Source organism: Erpetoichthys calabaricus, chromosome 2 (genome assembly GCF_900747795.2).
Source record: "Erpetoichthys calabaricus chromosome 2, fErpCal1.3, whole genome shotgun sequence".
NCBI classification, from domain to species: Eukaryota; Metazoa; Chordata; class Cladistia; order Polypteriformes; family Polypteridae; genus Erpetoichthys; species Erpetoichthys calabaricus.
In genome coordinates this window covers 199,638,813-199,658,864 of record NC_041395.2, presented here as the reverse complement: position 1 = coordinate 199,658,864, position 20,052 = coordinate 199,638,813, and the positions used below count along the sequence as shown (strand labels likewise).

Below are 20,052 nucleotides of genomic sequence, written 5' to 3'. Positions count from 1 at the left end.
GCTTTATTTAATGTTAGCTAAGACCCGGCACTTAAAAGTTTTAAGCAATTTTAACTCCGTTTATGTCGTGAATATGGTATTGCAAACGGCAGCGGGAGTATTTCTATAAACTTAATTTAAACTTACGGTTTACACCGTGCTTTGTTTCTGCAGTAGCTGCACTTATGAATATGCTTGTATGCGTCACTCGCTCGCTTCTTATTGTTTCGCTGCCTTCTCAATTGTGTAATGAATGTTTTCTTCAACGCTCTTTGGGGCTCTTCCTTGTTTTCTACGTACTGCATTCACAGTCAGTTCACGTGATTACGTGGGAGGCGTGATGATGCGATACGCAACTCCGCCTCCCACGGCCATCGAGCTGCAGTCTATTACAGTATATGGACAAAAAAGAGGTTCCAGTTATGACCGTTACGCGTAGAATTTCGAAATGAAACCTGCCTAACTTTTGTAAGTAAGCTGTAAGGAATGAGCCTGCCAAATTTCAGCCTTCCACCTACACGGGAAGTTGGACAATTAGTGATGAGTGAGTCAGTCAGTCAGTGAGGGCTTTGCCTTTTATTAGTATAGATTTTGTCAGAGGGTTCATATCCAAGCTCCTCGCAGCTATGTAATATGACCTCAGCCTAAAAGGCAGCACTGCTGCTAAATGGTTGAATTTTATTGCCTCCACAGTGCAGAGAAAACACCAAGTGAGGGCAACTGACTGCACCCCTTCAAATCCCAGGACCATAAAGGCCCAGCTACCTGGAAGGAGGTATCACTCATTGACTAAAGAGCAAATGAGATGGAGTTCTTTCTAGCCCAGAATGCATCCTGTAAAGAAGCATTAATATGCAGCAACTTATTTGCTAGAACACCAGAAGGCAACATTTTTTGTTTGTATTTGTGTCAGAGTGCAGTTTTCACTTTTGGTTTATAAGTAAACTGGAAAAGCTAGGCTGATGGCCCAACATTTGTCGCAGTTTTTGATTAGTCATTTACCTTAGACGTTCACAACCTTAATAAAATGTCTTAAATCTCATACAATTACCACAATGTGGTCAGGTACTTACTCCCTCCCCCCACCACCTTCCTTTCCTTATATATAATCTCTGGCAATTGAACAGAATCAAAGAATAGGCAGGAAAAACTATACATTATAGGTAATAACATTATTATAACTAGTGCCATTACAAGGAAATATAATTTGGCTTTGCAAACCAAGACCATACAAACTGAGAATGCTAGATTTGTAGCTGCAGGTGGCACAATAACCCTGCACTTTGGCAGAAAAAGTATGCCTTTGCAAGCCTCTATATTTATTGTCCCAATACAACTCCTGATAAAGACGCAATGTCCTGGGCATTTCACTAACAGAATAGCTTAGGCACATCCATGACCTCCCCCCACCCAAGTAGCAATTTGGTTTCTTGTCAGCATTCTTCAAACAACCAACCAAAAAAGAAAATGCAAGTCATTAAGTAATAAAACATAGTCCTCAGTCACAGGTGGCCAGAAGTTCAGTCATAAAAACAGCATTCCTACAGCTTTGGGGGTAGAAAAAAAAAATTGGTTTGTCCATATTCCATACCCTTTAAACATTATGAGTAAAATGCTAATTCTACAAATAAAACCATGCAAAATATTTAACAACCTATATGTTACATACCACACGTTTTACACTCCACCATACATCAAAAACACTGATAATGATCCAGTTATACAATTATTTTCAAACCTTTTTTTATACTAATATATTAAATATATACATTAAATATATTAAATTATATTATATATATATATATATATATATATATATATATATATATATATATATATATATATATATATATATATATATATACACACACACACACACTGTTTTGAAGGGGCTATAACCTACACCAGTGGCACCTGAGGCAAGGTTGGAGTAAACAGTAGATGCAGGTTCAAGACTAATTAAGTACAACTATTCAGACCAACACCCCTCTTAGTGGCAGTCTTAAATCTCATATTACCAGGATAGACTCCAGCTTAAGCCCAAAATGGGATTAAGTGGATTCAGAAAATGAATGAATTATAAAATTTAGCAAATTCCTCAATTAATAAGATGATTAACTACATAATTATCTGCCTAATTAAATCTGTTAACTACTTCATTAGCTTCAGAAGTCAGAGGTTACATGCTGACAAAATGCCAGGTCAACCAAAGCACACAAACCACCAGATATACAGAAAACAGTTATATCAGCACCTGGAGCATCAGTCTCTTGCAAGTGCAGACATCCTATTATTGGATTCTGGGACTGGGACACCATTAATAGGATGAAAATGTTGAGCCAGGACTTTAGTGATTTAGCCATCCAGTTCATGCCAGCAAGTCATTATTCAATAAAGCAGACCAATGGATCACCAAAGAGCAAAGAAAGTTGCAGAACAAGAAACTTTGGTTTAAAATAAAATAAGTTTAGTAAAAATTAAATTTTTTTTTTTTACAAAACATGTAAGGTAACAAACGTTGACATGGTCTTGTGTGAATGCAGATGGGTACGTTTTCTGCCTTGTGCACTGTGTTAAGACTAAAAATGTATATTTAACAAGAAATTTGTCTTGCTGTACAGATTTATAGAAATATTAATGGTTTTATACATACACTTTGTAAAGAGTATAAGAGATGCTTATAAGGGAGTATCTCCACAAATCTGTGGAAGACACCGTCCACACAACCCCAGAATGCTTAATACACCATGCCACTGGCACACAGTCATGAGAATTGCATGATGCTTCCACTTCTTTCCTACATACACTACTGTGCTTGCTCCCATTCACTGACAAACAAGCTAGCAACTCTTGTTTTACAGTATATAACTTTTTAATAGGGAAATTTCATGAAAGTCTACTACTTCTTAACTTGGGCTATGTGGAGTCTTTACATTTCTCTCTCAAATCCTAACGACATGCTGGTTATGTCAACTGGTGATTCTAAAATCAACCTACAATGGGAGAACGTAGATGTGTGCGCTGGAGTATCCTGAAATGAACTGCTGATATCCTATCTGAGGATTGTTTGGCTCCCATTAACCCTGTAGGAAAATCAGGTTCAGGAAAAAAAAAAAAAAAAAGCTGGTTTGTTTGTTTATTTGTGAAAATGGAATATTCAAATTTCAAGGTGGAACTTAGACCTGAAAACACTGAAGCACTGCAACCTTCGTTTGTTTTTCTTCAAGCCTTAAATTACCTACAAGATAGCAAAACACAATAAAACATTTGAATTAAATTAATTTAGGCATACACTGTGGTCTTTCAAACACCTTTGAACTGGTATTTTCAAATACAAAGACTGGCGTTTCTTCTGTGCACTTTGCTTTTCTTAGATGGCGATTTGGGACTCTAAATTGCACCCTTGTGAACAGGATGTGCACTGTGATAGACTCATGCCCTTTTTTTGAAGACTGCTCCAGGGACAGTCTCTAGCTCTACAAAATCCTGACCATGAGAAAACTGGGTCTTCCCATAAACACAACGTAAGAGTGAAATTCTGCAGTTTTAGATGACATTTTTGGGGAAAACCATCCCCTCTAGGCAACAATTTAATAGGTATCTAGGAACCCATTCTGGAGCGAAACAGCTTTGGTCACAAAATATGTTTGTCTTAAATGGAACAACTAAAGGATAGAAATGAATACTTCACATTCTTCTGCCAAGTACAGATGAAACATCCACCATGCACTGGTTAGTTGACAGTAACAATCAGTCAAATGTGGCAATGCTGGCTAACAACTTGAGAAATGTCAGAGCTTGATTTTCTTTTTTTCTTTGAACATTTTTGAGGGGCTCACATTCTTTGCCCCATGTAGCAGGCTGAAGGAATTTGCAGCTGCATAGGAGGTTAACACTTGTAAGGTCAAATGCATTGCTGGAAGCTGGCCGAAAGGGGTCTTTCTTCAGCTCACCTTGTTAAAACAGCTCCTGTCTGATGCAGTGCTTGGTGTTCACATCCTACTGTGAATATACCTCAGGATGGACTTTTTATGGCAGTGAGATAGGAGGGGTCAACACATATTTCAGCATAGCACATTTCTCACCAAGCACATGCCACATGTTGCAGGTCCAGTAAATGTATAAATAAATTCAAACTTCATTACAAACCCTGTTTTCACTACAATCCATAACTTCACATTCTGAAACCTGCTTAATCCATTTAAAGGTCACAGGGGAAAGCCTTTTCAGGCAGCATCAGGCACTAGGCAGGAAACAGCCCTGGTCTGGGAGTCTGTCCATTGCAGGGAAAGTTTAGAGTTGCCAGCTAATACAACATACAGTACATGTCCTTTGGAGATATGGGAGGAAAACTGGAGTATGTAGAGAAAAACCCACAAAACAGAGGGAGCATGCAAACTGTGCACACACTATCTGTGTGGTAGCTATGCAAACCACTGTCCAACAAAAAGCATTCAGCCCTTGCCATAACACTAAAGTTCTATACATCACTAAACTTTCCATTTAAAAAGGTTATAAAACAAATAGAGTGGTTTTTGCAGACAGAATTGCCACATGCCCCTAATCTTAAGGGACTGGATTTTAAATGCCAGTTACACACAATATGCAGATCATTACAAGTGTCAGCAACATCTGGTAGGCAAGCTGGACTAACACATGGCAGAGACAAGCTGTGGCTTTCATAGACACCTTAGCAATTTCTGTTTAAACTGTATGCACTGCAGCTGTGTTGATTTTGCCATTTAAAATAAACAGAATACACATCTGCACTTTACCTGAAATAAAACATTTAGCAACTGACAACATTCAGAAAAATACCATTTTGAAAGGAAATTTTGACATTTATTTAATTCAGCTTTACAAGGCACACTCCAATTGCCAAGTTGGTATGCAACCTTGGTGCGGTCATTGATGAGCAGTAATCTTTTTCTGACCACTCTTCTACTGTTTCTTGTTCATGCAAGTTCACGCTTTATGCAAGATCAGACCTTATCTGATGAAGTATGTAGCAAAACTTACAGTTCAGGCTCTGGTTTTATCATACCTGGACTACTGCAACTCACTTCTAGCAGGAGTACCTGCATGTGCATCTTGTATTTAACCACCCAAGATGGTCACATGTCACTGCTCACTTCAGGTCACTACACTCGCTCCCTGTAGCAGCACTAAGCATTAAGTTCAAATCCCTGATGCTTGCCTACAGAGAAGTCAATGGGTCAGCATCAGAGTGTATATGGACACACTGGTGAGGGGCTATGCTCCATCTCATCCACTCAGGTCTCCCAGTGAATAACATCTGGCAATGCCACCTCAGTATGGTATCAAGTCTCAATCCAGACTCTTTTCCTGTGTAGTTCCTAGTTGGTGGAACGACCTGCCTACCTCCATCCAAACTGTTGATTACCTCAATGAATTTAAGAAACAATTGAAGACCCATCTGTTCTGTGAATATCTGTCTGATTGATTGGGGGGAGTGATTGTTTTGGGGGGGGGGGGGGGCGGCTGACACCTTTGCCCTATGATCTTTCATATTGTTGGTTGATTTGTTGTTACATAACTTTAATTGCTTTAACAATTGTTAATCTGGGATTGTAAATATTAGTTATTGCATCTGGTCACTGGGGCAATCAACTTGTGTTACCTGTCCTATTACACTTACTGAACAAAATAGTCCCTAGCCTAATGTTACCCAATTATGTTTTCCTCTTTTGTAAGTCAGTTTGGATAAAAGCATCTGCCAAGCAAATAAATGTAAATGTTATGTACATTCATGTGAAAATGTAAAATATACCCCACGAAATGTTTCTTTTTTTTTTTTTTTTTTTTTTTTATTAAACTAATTTAAACCTGTGAAGACTTGATCTTCATTGAAACAGTATCTTAAGAAAAAGGTGACATAATTGGGGGGAAAAAATGAAAATTTGGCTTAGTTTATTCAGTGCAAAATGAACAGCTATGCCATTTTGGTCTGTGGAAACAGTAACCACTTCCTTGGCTCTCATAGCTGGTAATGCCCCTTTAGGCAGAAATAACCTCAAGTAAGCATTTCCAAGAATGGTCTACTGGTTTCTGGAAGAAAGCTTTTTCCAATATTCCATGCAGAATTATTTTAACTGTGCAATGTTTGTGAAATATATAGCATGCACAATTGGTTTCAAATTCAGAACTCATTTCTGATCCCCTCCACGTTTTTTAACAGGATCCCATAGATCTATTGTTTTTTCTTTGTGGACTATGCACTATAAAGCCAGGAAGCTTTCAGGAAAAGACTATTTACGACTAATAAGAATCACTTCAGCAGACGTAAAAAGGTCATTTGACCTCACTGAAGATAACTTGGAATGTAACTGGATAAAGCTGAACACATTTACTCATTGTAAGGCCTGTGCACACTTATGTAACATTGGCTTTGAACATTTCTAATTGTTAATTATTGTGTTAATTATTTCACTTGTTATTCATTATTGAATATGACAAAAAACCTTACATGAATTGTTTTGATATCAAGTCTTTACACACAACATTTGTGGAAAATCAGCTTTTATTGATGTATTTTAAAAGTTACTGCACTGAAATAGCATTTTTCAAAAGATGGATGTTTAGTCAGGGCTAAAAAAATAGATGCAAACTTGAATCAACACCCTAAACCTCCTTTTCCACAAATCACTACAGTCATTTGCCTCCAAGTCTCATCCTGAACAGTACAACATGCTTAATCTGTGCTCCCAAATCAGCCATGCATGCAGTACTGCACTTTGCAGTGTAGCTGAAAAATGGGACCATTTCAAGGGAAGTTAAGGTTTACAATCTTCAGCTGCACCATAAAGGCATCTGCAATGCTACAAAGTGAAATACCCTATGTTCTGGTCTCTTCATTCTCCATCCCTACATAACACCGATGCAGGTGTCTCAATTGCATGCTGCTGCAACTGCCAGAAAAAACAGATATAAAAGAAATGCAGGAAAGGTGAGGCAAAATGAATGGTGCATTCACTTACCCAGACTGCACCCTCATCTCTCTCAAACACATGGCATGAATTCGCAACACATCATTCCAGAGCACAGCAGCAATATCAGTATCAAAACTGACAGCTGCACTTACTAGCAGTGCTACTACATGCTGCAAAACAGTGTAGCACCTTCTCCAAGATTACTGATAGATGAATTATATTTGGTCATCATTTAACAATAGTTTATAACTTCAAGAAATGTGTCTTGTTATCCAAGTAATTGTTGGTGCTTTTAGTTTATAACGTTCAGACAGTGTACAGTCTAATGGTAAAAGAAAACCCGTGACAGAGAGTTTTGTACGAGGATTAAAGCTTTTGAGCAGAGACATCCATCACCATGACACCATCATCTGTGTGTAATGTCTTATGTTCCAAAGCTCCAAAAGGGATTTTAACATAAATAATGGTCTGATACTGAGACACATCAGAAACAAGGAGAGACACCAATTTGTCTGGACGCCACAGAGCAACTCATGCCAACTGCTGAATCAAAAATCCAACCAGGACAGCATTCACTATGATATTGCTGATTTTCAGTAAGCTTTCCAGGACTATATACATCTAGATTTTTCTATCTATTTATATTTTCTTCTACTGGTATTGTTATATTTTAATATATACTACATTATTTTTAAATAATCTAGACTTTGTCTTATATCTAGGGTGATTAAAGTAATAAAAGTAAACATTAGGGCACCTGGTGTAGGGAAGACTGCCATTTGCTAAGACCTGATGGGTTATCAAGGCTGAGAGGGGCACCTCAATAAGAAAAACAGGAAGACAGACACTGTTGGTTAGTAAGAAGCATATAACCAAAAGGTGTATAAACCATACGTGTCTCAGGGACACCCAAACATTGTTAATGCCAAAGATGGTGACTCCCTATGTGGAGTACTAGGTAGTGGATTGGCAATGAACAGGTTATGTACTTGGGAACTCTCAAGTTTTCAAAGTCCCAAAATATATCAAAAATTCCAAGTAGTCAAACCTGGCTCATAACAAGAGCAAACATAGAATCTTTATATTAAATAAAACTTTTTCTTCACAAAAACACTAATAACCAGAATCTCTGAGGAGCACATAAGGCAAAAAGGAAGTGCGTAAAAAGACAAGGTGAACAAACTCCAAATACAAAATCCAAAGAGGCGAAGAACTGAACAAAAACAAAAATCCCAATAAATAAAGCACAGAAAGAATAGCGATAAACACTTACCAACTCCCAACTGCATTCCAAATGAACCACAAGAACTACAGACAGCCCCACTTTTGTAGGGCTGAGAGAAGTACCTTGTGGTGATTGGCGGGTGGTCCCACAATTTGGACATCCACCCACAAAATGCAACCAATATAACACAGGAATCGGGGATGAAGCAAACAATTAGCAAAAGTAACATAAATTAACAAATGGACATAAAACAAGGATATGAACCCCAGCCACGGGAGGAACATACATACAGCACACCATTAAAATTTAGACAGGGGTTGTGTGTGAAACTAAATGTGCAAGTTTCATCTCACTCATCCTAAGATAATACAGTCACAAACCTATTTGAAAAAATGTGTGGCTTTCCTCCACCGTTTATGCATTGTTTTTCTTCATATTCAGTACACTCATATCCGCACTAATGAAATACCTGTTCCCTACTACATTCTAAAACCAACCTTTCTCCTCCAGCCACATTTTCAAATCCTCTTATCCAGTTTACGTCTGCAGTGAGCAGGTGTGTTTCCCAGCAGCATTAGGCAGCAGATGGAAACCAGCTGGGGTGCTAGGCCATAGCATAGTGCGCGCGCACATACACACACACACACACTTCGTACATTTAGAGTGAAAAAAAAAAATTATATAAAAATAAATAAATTACGCACAGCCAAAGTCCAGGCTGTAATTCAAGCCATGGACTTGGAGCAGTTATGTTAAATCTTTAGTTCTGGAAGACGAGCACAGATCATATTTTCTGAGCCACTCAATCCAGACATGGGTCATGTTGGAGCCTATCCCACCTAAACATAAGACAGAGGGATGGAATAAACCCTGGGCAGGGTGCCAGTTTATTGCAGGGCAAGCAAGCAAGCAAACACACACATACTCTTGAGGGCCAATTTAGTGTTGCCAGTTCAGCTAACCTGCATGTCTTTGGACAGTGGGAGGAAACCCTCACACATTCCATGCAGGGAGAACCTGAGACACAAACCCTGGTCTCCTTAATTCAAGGCAGCAGCGTTAACACTGCTATTTTGTTTGGGTGGTGCAGTCAGTACATCTTCCTTACAGTTCCAGTAACCAGGGTTCCGTTTCTACCCAGTCATTGTTTCTTTCTCATGTTTGTAACATTTTTTTCTCCCGATACTCTGGTTTTCTTTCACAACTCAAAGATGTGTGTGTTGCAGACTACAGTATAAATTGGCCAGATGTTCATGAGTGTGTGCCAAGACAGATTTGCGTTCCATCTAGGCTTGGTTCTTGAACTGCACAGGACTTTCAAAGTACATAAATTAAATAATCCTGTAATGGAATAAGTGGACACAAGAAAATGGATGGGTAATCCTAAAGTCAAATCAAAGCATCTTGTTATATAATCCAGCATGAGTGCAAAACAATAATCTCAAGCACAAAAATTTAGGGGAGTACCTTCTAAGGACCAGTTTAAGAGTGCACAGGGAAAAGACTGGAGGGGCTGCACATCCTCGCACTCAGCTTCCACTTCCATCCTCACAGTGAAAGATGATGCCCCTGAAGGAACCCAATTGTAGTAATTTTGCCCCCAATTCTGGCACTGGACCATAAAACCAGATCATAGATCTTAGTTAGTGAGCCAGTGCTCTGAAAGACGCAGCTGTCACCTGACAGACTTATTCTCTACAGTCACCCCCTCATCCCAAATAGCAGTTAAAAATGTTTTTCGCATTTGAGACCACAAATCTCCTTACATATGTTCTGTTTTATTAGTTAAAAATATGTATGCGATTTTCAAATTAATATTCCCAAGCCTGATTAATCCATTTCAGGGTCACAGGAAGTCAGTGCCGATCCTGACAGCATAAGGCACCAGGCATATTCAAATAAGGGAAGAACACCAGGAGAAATTCCACAGGCAGTTTCTGGACATTGGATGTGAACTATTTTTGCTGGTTGGATCCATGCTACACTCTTTGTGCTCAGCATAAAGAGGTGCAATATAAAAATTAAAAAAAAAAAAAAAAAAAAAACGCATAAAAAAATGATTTAAAACATTCTGCAATAGTGCTCAGCATAAGGATGGTTAAATACAGTGTAATAAAATGACTGAACTTCTTAGTGGCCGAGTTCTCTGTAGGACTTACTTAACGCATTATATAATGGATTATATAAAATATTATAAAACCTCAGAGCGATTACTTCTCCTGATTCTCTCAGGGCATGTCCCCTGCAGGGCTGAGCTCTGGTTGACCTCCTAGGGGTCAATCACTGTTGACTATAGAGGATTGTGATGTCGCTGGCTCCCATCACACTGTAAATGGAAAAATTTACAACAAAACATTTATTGACAGAGCCTATGCACTTGCAAAGTGCTTTGTGATGGAGCAAAGTTTAAAGGGGCTATATAACATAAAACCAACTGATGTGAAATGTATAAGTGGCACAATATAAACGGTGCTCTATATGAGACAGACTGATCGATTAATGAAAGGGAAGGTGCTTCTGCATAAAAAAAAAAACTGTATGAGACTTACTAAGCAGTCATTTCGATAATCTGCATGAAAGGCACAAAAAAAAAAAAAAAAAGACAACGCAGCACTTATGGAGGTCACAGGAGTACATAGGGGCCCCCGCCATTAACTACATTTCATCTTGGCTGACAAGGCCATGTTCTGTTGCTAAGCAACATCTGATACTCTCATTTGCCAGGTTAAAAGCGCCTGAACAGTGGAGACCGAAAAGAAGGATCCTGCCTCTCCCCTCTACTGCTCACAGCATTGAAGTGGGAAATCTGTTTGCGTGTTTTAACCAAATGAATCCAAATGAATGAATGATGAAGCCTGCCAAAAATATGTATACAGTAAAAAAAAAAAAAAAGGTTTTACATTGGAATAAAATTGACCCTGCTGGGCAATATGTGAAGCTGGATGGCCACACCCACCTGATGACAGCAGCTGGACAAGAAGGAATGTGCATAATTTGGTATTGACCTTACCATTGGAATGATATGAAAACATCTACCGGTTTGTCTCCAGTTGCCCCCAACGCATTACTGGAACACAGAATGGGAAAAAGTACTTGAAACTGATCTCTGAACTCTGTCACAGAACACACAAAGGGGCAAACCTTCATATTCACCAATGCCCTGCCAATATGGAGTGTCTAATTAGTCTAACAATAATGGGATGTGGAGAAGAAACCCCAAAGAAAAACTCACACAGGCATGGAGGGAATCTGCAAAGCCAATAAAATCAATAACTAAGCCAACATTTAAACCCAGAAATCTGGAGCTGTGACATCCCTGACTAGAGAAGATGGTCAGATGAAGTGCGCTGTGGGAAGAAAATCCTTTCAAGATGTAACTGTATTTAGGAGACTCAGCATGCAGATCAGGATGACATCACCTGGGACCTTATGTATAAACAGTACGTACACACAAAAATGTTGTGTACGAATGTTTCCACGCTCAAATCGCGATGTATAAAACCTTAACTTGCCGTAAAACCACACACATTTTCACGGTAGCTCCAACCCTGGCATATGCAAGTTCTCTGCTCGGTTTTGCAAACTGGCGGCACCTAGTGTCAAAGCAATGCTATTGTTCTTGTGTGGTTACCCTTTCTTTTTAAGATCCACATCCCTGATGCGGCTTTATCACCTACACTGAAACTAACTGCAGATTGTTTATTAATTTAAGGCATCTGATTGTGATTAATCTGTAACAATATAATGGTCCAGGAAATAGCCAAAGTATTCCAAATACCATAGCTGCTTTAGCGTTGCTACTCTCACTGCACCTTCTTCTTCTTCTTCTTTCAGCTGCTCCCGTTAGGGGTTGCCACAGCGGATCGTCTTTTTCCATATTACTCTCACTGCACCACTCTGATTATTTATATCATTGTATCTGAGTGGGGAATCACAGATGTACAGCAGCTGATCGGAAAGAGAATTATCGGTATACAGCATCAAGCACATGCTGCCTCTGCCATGCTGTCTATTTGAACTGCTCTCACACCGCAAACGCTTCAAAGCCTTTCCTGTACATACCTCGCAGTTCAGAAACAGTTTCATCTCAAGAACTATAAAACGCACTCAATCAGTCCATCAAGTGCTCCTTGTAGAACTGTTTGTACTTATAAGTACAATCACCTCACTGTAAACTTGCACTACAGTTATAATATTGCACAACCTGAGCCACTTTATAAAGCGCGTATTTACATATGATGACAATATCATTTTTAAGATGAAATGCAGCAAAAATATGTTTATTATATATAAAACTTTAACTTCATTTAAATAATCTATATTGTTAATAATTAAAACATGTGAGGACACGGTGCCGCAGCGCTAGCTAGTTCAGGGACTGTTCCTGCCTCACGCTGTATTCTGGCTGGTGCTGAGGTGACATTGGAAGGATAGATGGATAGAATAATTTAACATGTACTACGAAGATATTTCAATGTTCCATTAAAGTTTTGAAGAATCTGCGTTCTAAGCTTACAGATGGCTTAACGTCTTTTACAGAGCCGATTGTCTGGCGATTGGGTATTTGGAGAAAGAAAAGTAAGGACAGGAATTGGGGGTTAGTACGTTTAAAAGAGACAGTACTGCTACAATAAAGTATTTCATTGAAGATCGCGCATGGCGCAGCAAGCATCTTGCGTTAGACATAACAATCACTGCTCCACCATTTTCCCATGTTTAATAACATGCTTTAACTCCTTTCATCATGAATATGAAACCATGTACATCTCAGTATTTTAATTATTCAGAGAGCTGTAATATTACGAATGTAATGGATTCTGTGTCCTGTCAGAGAAAGAAAGCCCAGAAGCACGTAGTGATTCACAAACACAGAAGATCAAATACAAAACAAAGCATTTAACGTGCTACTTTAGTTACAATGGGATTTGAGAAACTAGTAAATGAAACGATGTTAAGATGAAGTTTATGATGTTCTACTTTAATGTGATTAAACTATGTGATTAAAGTGGAAATTTCGAGATTAAACTTGACATTTCGTGCTTTTTTCTCCCACTGTGTGCCTTTTTTTTCTCTGTACCCTAATAAGCTTTCATATGACACTCAGATGGTGGGCTACGACTCGCCTTTTCATGGTGACTTTGATATGTGACAACTTTATTTCGGGCACTGTGTGACTTTGTGAACTTGAGCTTCTGAGTTTCTCTGACACGCTATGTCACTTGATCAACTTCCTTTTGTTGTTTATACCACTCTTTAAACCAACAAATAGTATGTTTTTCCTTGCCTCCACTTGTGTAAGAATAGCTAAGCACTGTCTAAAATCTCCTCCTAATAAAAGTACTTTTCCTCCAAAAGGAATATTATTATTCATAAACGTTTGTAGAGGTTTATGAATGGTGTTGAGTAAGTGACTGTATGTAATTGTTCATTCATCAATAATTAACATTTTTGCAAGACGGATGTCACGTGCAGTGCTACTGTTAATGTTCATAGTGGATACCGATTTGTAGGATCTAATGCAGTTGATAAAGATTTCACTTTCAGGTACATCGTTAGTTAGAAGCTTCTGTAGATATTCAGGATATGAATGTAAAGGAGGCAGTCTAATTTGACCCTTTTGACAACAACGTGTAAATGTATTACTTGTATTGCCAGTTGTTTCTTCAGGGAAGTGAACTGAATGACAATGATTGCAAATGACATTCATTAATCCGAATGAATTTTCCTGGTGTATGTTTTGCTTGTGCCGTTTGAGAGGCGCGTTGTTGCATGTGTAGTATTTGGGACGTGTTGTTTTGGAGCTGTAATCCATTTGCCTGTGCTGTGTGAGAATCCCGTTCTATCCTTCGCTGCCTTTAACGTATGTCTGAGACGGGAGGTGTTTCGTTTTGAATCCGTACCTGTTGCGATGCAGCACTTTGATTGATAGATTGCGTCATGTGGATCTAGGATGTAGATTTGTGCATATTTGCGTTGTTGATTTGTTTCAGGGTGCACTGTTCGAATGCGATGCGGTATTTGTGCACATATGCGAAAGCAGTATGGGCCATTGCCTTTTGGTGGCCTGATATTTACTCCGGTAGATGCAAAAGCAAATGAACTATTGTAGGATCTAATGCAGTTCATAAAGTTTTTACTTATAGGTACATCGTTAGTTAGAAGCTTTAGTTGAGCTTTGCGTTTTTGGAGCCGAGACATTTTTTCTTCTAGAAATATGGATAAGTAATAAGGAGTATTGCACTCACTGTTAATATAGAGCCTTTTCTGCGGTTGAACGGTTAATAGTGCCTTATTGTAATGAGATCCACCTATGCTGCATAGTGTGAATTGTGTTTGGTCCCATTATCCGAGCGGTATCGTTTTGTACCTGTGATCGTGAATTCATGACTTATTTGTTCTTGAGCGTGAGAAATATGGATAAGTAATAAGGAGTATCGCACTCACTGTTAATATGGAGCCTTTTCTGCGGTTGAACGGTTAATAGTGCCTCATTGTAATGAGATCTACCTATGCTGCATATTGTGAACGTGTTGAGATGACGTATGTTTAATACGGACGGTTCATTTAGAAATGGGGCTTTGTATGTCATTTGTTATTTATGTTACTGTGGTCGTGGGTCTGAATCGTCGTTTTTGTGTACGTTTCGTGTGCTATGTCCGATGTCTGTCCCGTTTCGTGTCCAATGGGCTTTGTATGGTGCTCTTGGCTTCTTTTTTTTTGTGTGCTTCTGGCTTGTTGAATCCTCCTCTTTGTGTGCGTCCAGTTTCGTGTGCAATGGGATTAAATCCTCCTCTTTCTGTGTGTCCCGTCCGTTGCTTGTGTGTGTGTGGTTCGGGTTTGCGGGCTCTTTTTTTTTGTGTGCCAGGGGCTTGTTGAATCGTCCTCTTTGTGTGTATCCCGTCCGTTGCTTGTGTGTGTGTGGAGGGGTGTTTTGCTCGTGCGGCGCTGTGTGCGTCGCCTGCGTTTGACTCCTTTTTTCTCTGCTCACTCCTTTTTTCTGTGGTCTTGTCCGCCTCTTGCGGTGCCTCATTTCTTGGGGCGCCTGCGCAGTACGTCTTTTTGCGGCTACGGCCCATGGCCGGATGTCCCTGCGTCCATCCGGTTTAGCATTCTCGGTTAGTAATATGGATATCTCTATCTATATTTACATTTAAGCAGTGTTTAATTGCCAATATTAATTAAATACACTGTGCGAGAGTGTGTGTAAATATTTTTTTGTTAGAGAAACAGTGAAAACTACTTCTCTTAAATGAAGCTTTGTTTCAGATAGGTACATTACAGAAAAAAATAAACTATATGACAGTTTGTATTTATGAAAAGCATTTATTTTCTTTAATGCCATATGAATATGCATTTTTCTTCATTAGTTAAAGTACGTAATTTAAGGAAATTGTATTTTAATATTTTTATGGTCACTGAACAATAAGCCTACAGAATGTCATCTTGTTAATAAAAGGTTTACAGATAACACCCGTGTCCTATAGTTTAATTATATAAATACACTTTAATACAGGACATAAGGCTTCTATGTGTCTGGGTATGCAGAAGCTTAGTGTAAAAAAAATTTTAAGTAAAAAAGGGGGAAAAAAATTATCTGAATCAGCCAATCAAGTAACGTGAAATCGGTGATCCATTATCAGCCTTAAAAAACCTAATGAGTGCATACCCTAGCACATAGAGAAGTTCAATTATGTACTGTGTACATCTAGCCAGTATGATTCCAATCTTCCACATTAGCTCTGACTCACTGCCCACCAGTGAGGCAGTGTTCCACAATCCAACAGCCAGTTTCCATTGTCAAGGTATAATATGGTTGAAACTGTCCCACACTTGCCTGTCACCTAAGTGCCATTGTGCCCAACCCTCATCTATCACCTTGTGGCTGGTGAGCCCAGAGGGCAGCTACACATAGGATTTTCAGAATAAGCTTGACAATGCTTCTTGGGTCACCTAGTTCACCGACATGACCTCCCAACTCCATTCTTAGGCCTGGCTCCGGGAGTGGATCCCTCTTACAGGAAAGGCTCTGCTCGATTCATCTGAGCACACCAGAAGCATCTTTGACGTTTTTTGTTTGGTCCATTCCCTTAGAAAGTATCAGGAACACTGGAAACATACATGGAAGGATCATTGCAGTACACAACCTTTCCAGCACCACAAAGTCCAAGGTCAAAATCTTGGGGGATTCAAAGCGTACCAGTTTCTATAAAACAATGATGGGAAGAGGCATTATAAGTTGTTTGCCTCTGGAAGCACACTGATTCAACTGCAGTTTACCGAAAGCATTAATGAATGTATTTTAAATTAACAAATCACAAATGTCATTTAGGAGTCCACCTCCACCATTAATTTGTGGCCCATCACGGACAGTCCTGGTTACTCCTATGAGAAATTGCTGAATCCCACATACTGTATATGCACAACAGCACACACAGATCATTCCCATAAAGAGCACAGCGCTTAGCTTGCATGATGCCATTCCATGAGTATGGACCAGCAGACATTTGTTATCACATTAAGCATAAATGTGACTACAGAAATTGTGAAGTTCCAAGAAGAGGAAAAAAAAAGGACTTAACATATTGGAATGAGACGTAGAACTACATTTTTAATGTGTTAATAATTCAGCTTTTATTAGTTTTATAAACAAACTCCTTTCAGCATGTTTAAACATTAGTACCATAACCTAACAAATCTTTGAAAGTTTATTAAACACTTTGTTCTTAAAAAAAAAGCTCATTAATGGTCTATACTGTCATACATATTGCATAAAACCATTCAAATGGCCACCAGAATTGAACACCTAATTAAATGAGCATTTGTGAATTGAAATATTCAAGTACCGATTATTGATTCAAATGACTGTTCTTTCCCTAATTATCTATTCATTTGAAATGAGGAGGAGATTATAAAAGTAGGGGAACTCTGTGACCTCTGCCGGTGGACTAGAAAAAACAGTACAATTACCACCAAGTAAACCCACCAAGACATATCTAGTCACCCAACTTATCAATGTGTCTGAGCCAGAAAAACAAGGACAAGTTACAAGGAGGGTGTCTATAGTCATAGATGAACTAGAAAAAAAGCTGTACACAGCCCCAGGAGTATTCTCCCAAACTAATTTTTGTAGTGGACTACTGAATGAAAATAAATGTAGATGACACAGCAACTATCTATTGGCCTATGTAATCAAATGAAAGAATTAAGAGGCACAAACCAATAAATGCCAAGCAACAGATGTGGTTGAAACAGATAAATATGACGGATGCCACTGACCCAGAACCCCCTCCAAGTGACCTCTGCAGCAACTAGACAAAATGCAGACACCTCTGAAACAATACCTCCCCAAGGACCTCTGTGGTTATACTAGAGAAACAATATTCTCTAGTATGAACTCCACAAACATACTGCAGAAATATGATGAACACTTCTGAGTCAATCCCACAGAGAAAGAGGAAAGACCATCAATATCCACTCTGAAATTACACGTTAGAACTTGGAAAGAAAGGACACCATCAGACTAGTATTTCTCTAGATGGCTAGGAGCAACAAGATACAGCACCACATCTTATGTGACTGGATTCAAGATTGGTTATCGATTTTGCTGAATCAATCCCAAAAACATACAGGAGACATGGGTATCCATCAAGTAATCCAGCAAGTGATCTACACATGTCAACTTAAATGTCCCTTTTTTTTTAATCAACTAACTACAGAAACAAACACACAAAACCGTATTCTCCCAAATCATTTCAATGGCTGGACTGAACAAACAACTGAATGGACACTTAGTGGATGAATTAGGAATTCTTTCAGCAAACAAGAATATCAAATGAGTACCTCCCCAGGGGACATCTGTTAGCAGTAGGGCTAGAACAACAAGATGAACATAATGAAGTGAGTACTTCCCATACTTGAGAAATAAGGACACCATTGGCCCAATAACCCACCTAAAGAACTTTACAGCTGGAATGGAGAAAAATAACTGGTACCACCGATGCAGTCTCCACAGGGTGAATAAAGAAAGCATGGCAGATGCCACTGAACCAGTCCCTGTAGAAGTCTAAAGAAGATAGCTGAGAATTTCCATAAACCCTCAAGTAAGCTTTGCGGTTGAATAGGGAAACCAGATGGATGTCAATGAAGTGGTGCTTCCCCAAATACAGTGGACCAAATTCCAAAGCAAACAACTATAAGATGGCCTATATATGCAACAAAAGACTTGTGCAGCTTCAATAACAACACGATATACAAAAAAAAAAAATCACAGTAAGAGCAGAAAATTGCAAAGTACAAGACTGACAAAAAATGTCAGTTTAACAGCTTCTATTCTTTGGACCAGTTTGCCTTCTGACTGTTTCACACCAGCAGATGAAGATGACTGTACTTTCAATTATTTTTTCCTTATTAGGGAAAAACTTCAGAAATGTAAGTTGCAGATATTCAAAATTTTTACTTCAAAGAAAACATGAAAAAATGCTACTGAACGTGTATGCCATCATTTTTGAATATATGAAATAAGAAAAAAAATACTACACCTGTTACCAGAAAAACAAACTACTGATTACACATTTACTTACAGTGAAGTTCAAATACAAAAATGCTAATGTCGAAGGCAACCAATATGAAACTGAAATCAAAAGTGCAGTGATGGGCCAAACTAAAATCAGAAGTAAAGAACACCACTGAGGGACATTAGTTAGAAGATCGCTATAATTGGAACTCATCAGGCATAGAAAGAATGAAAGGGGAGGTGAGAAGGGACGCCGACACGTGAAACGTCTCGCTTGAAAGCACAAGTACTTTGAAATCTGAACCGGTAAAAAAAAAAAATACACATAGAATACCAAACAAGCTACTGCCTGCATTCTCTTGGCAGAAACCCACCAAGTGATCACTTAAGCTCTTCGCATCCCCCTGAGCGCAACTACGGCATGTAAAAGCGGCGCTCACCTAGCATTCATTGAGAGGTGACTCACCCAGCATTGAGAAGATGAAGTCCTTGGCCGTATGGATCTCCAGAGCCCGCTGATCATCGTACTCGCGTTGCTCGTGCTTGCCGAACTCCTGGATGAGCCGGTTGAGCTCCTCCATGCGCGCCCCAGACCTGAAGTCGAGCTCCGGGAAGCCGCCGACCGGCTTGTTATTATTGTTCAGTCCGGTGTTCATAGCTGAGTTACTGACAGATCCTGTCCTGCCGGAGAGCATCGGGGCCGCCATCTTCAACGAAGGGAAATCCGCAACACGGGAGGAGAGAACAAGCAGAGAGAAGCGCAGGCTGCTCTCGCCCGTCCTCCGGTTCTTTGCTTTCCTTCGTCCGTTTCGAGAAACACAGCTCGGCGGTGATTCGTCGTCCCCTCCTCCAGAACGTTTCCCCGAGCTGCACAGCTAAGAATTACCTGGGCTTCGGCGTTGGGCTCAGATGCGTCTACCTGCCTCTAGCAAAGTAAAGAAGATCTGGTGAATCTCAACAGTGCGGAATCAACAAGCGGCCACTTCGCCCCTCGTTTTTCGCCCACAGCGTTGCGCACAATTAAAGGGCCGGGCAAGCCCCCGTTCGAGCTCCTCCCCCTGCTCTGCCAGTGGCTCAGCCCAGATGTTCGGCACAGAATGCGATGGCATCTGCACGGCAGTACGCCACCCAGTGGCTCACCCCGGAGGTGCGGTTGGAGTAATGTGAAACGGAGTGGCACAGACGCCAGCACGCCCAAAGTTTGCTTGTCAGAGAAGCGAAAGCAAAGTCGTACCACTTATGAGTTGAAAAAAATACGGGTTCTTCTTTTCTACAACAGCCCGCTTTTGCAGCAGGTTTCGGTCGCACATCAGTACGCTTTCAGCGCTTTCATCCAGATGTGCGATGGAAGCGCATAAAACAAGGTGGTGCCACACCTGCAGGAC

The 20,052-nt window shown here is 39.7% G+C and overlaps 1 protein-coding gene across 1 annotated transcript in view; it reads right to left on the bottom strand.

Moving 5' to 3' along the window:
* Window positions 1-19,795, bottom strand: part of LOC114646698 (nucleotidyltransferase MB21D2) — a 57,959-nt gene extending 38,164 nt beyond the window's left edge. The window contains exon 1 of the mRNA XM_028795014.2: window positions 19,134-19,795. Coding sequence (XP_028650847.1) covers window positions 19,134-19,374 — 241 coding nt within the window. The 5' untranslated portion in view covers window positions 19,375-19,795. The remainder of the gene's footprint in view (window positions 1-19,133) is intronic.
* Window positions 19,796-20,052: the final 257 nt, after the last annotated feature.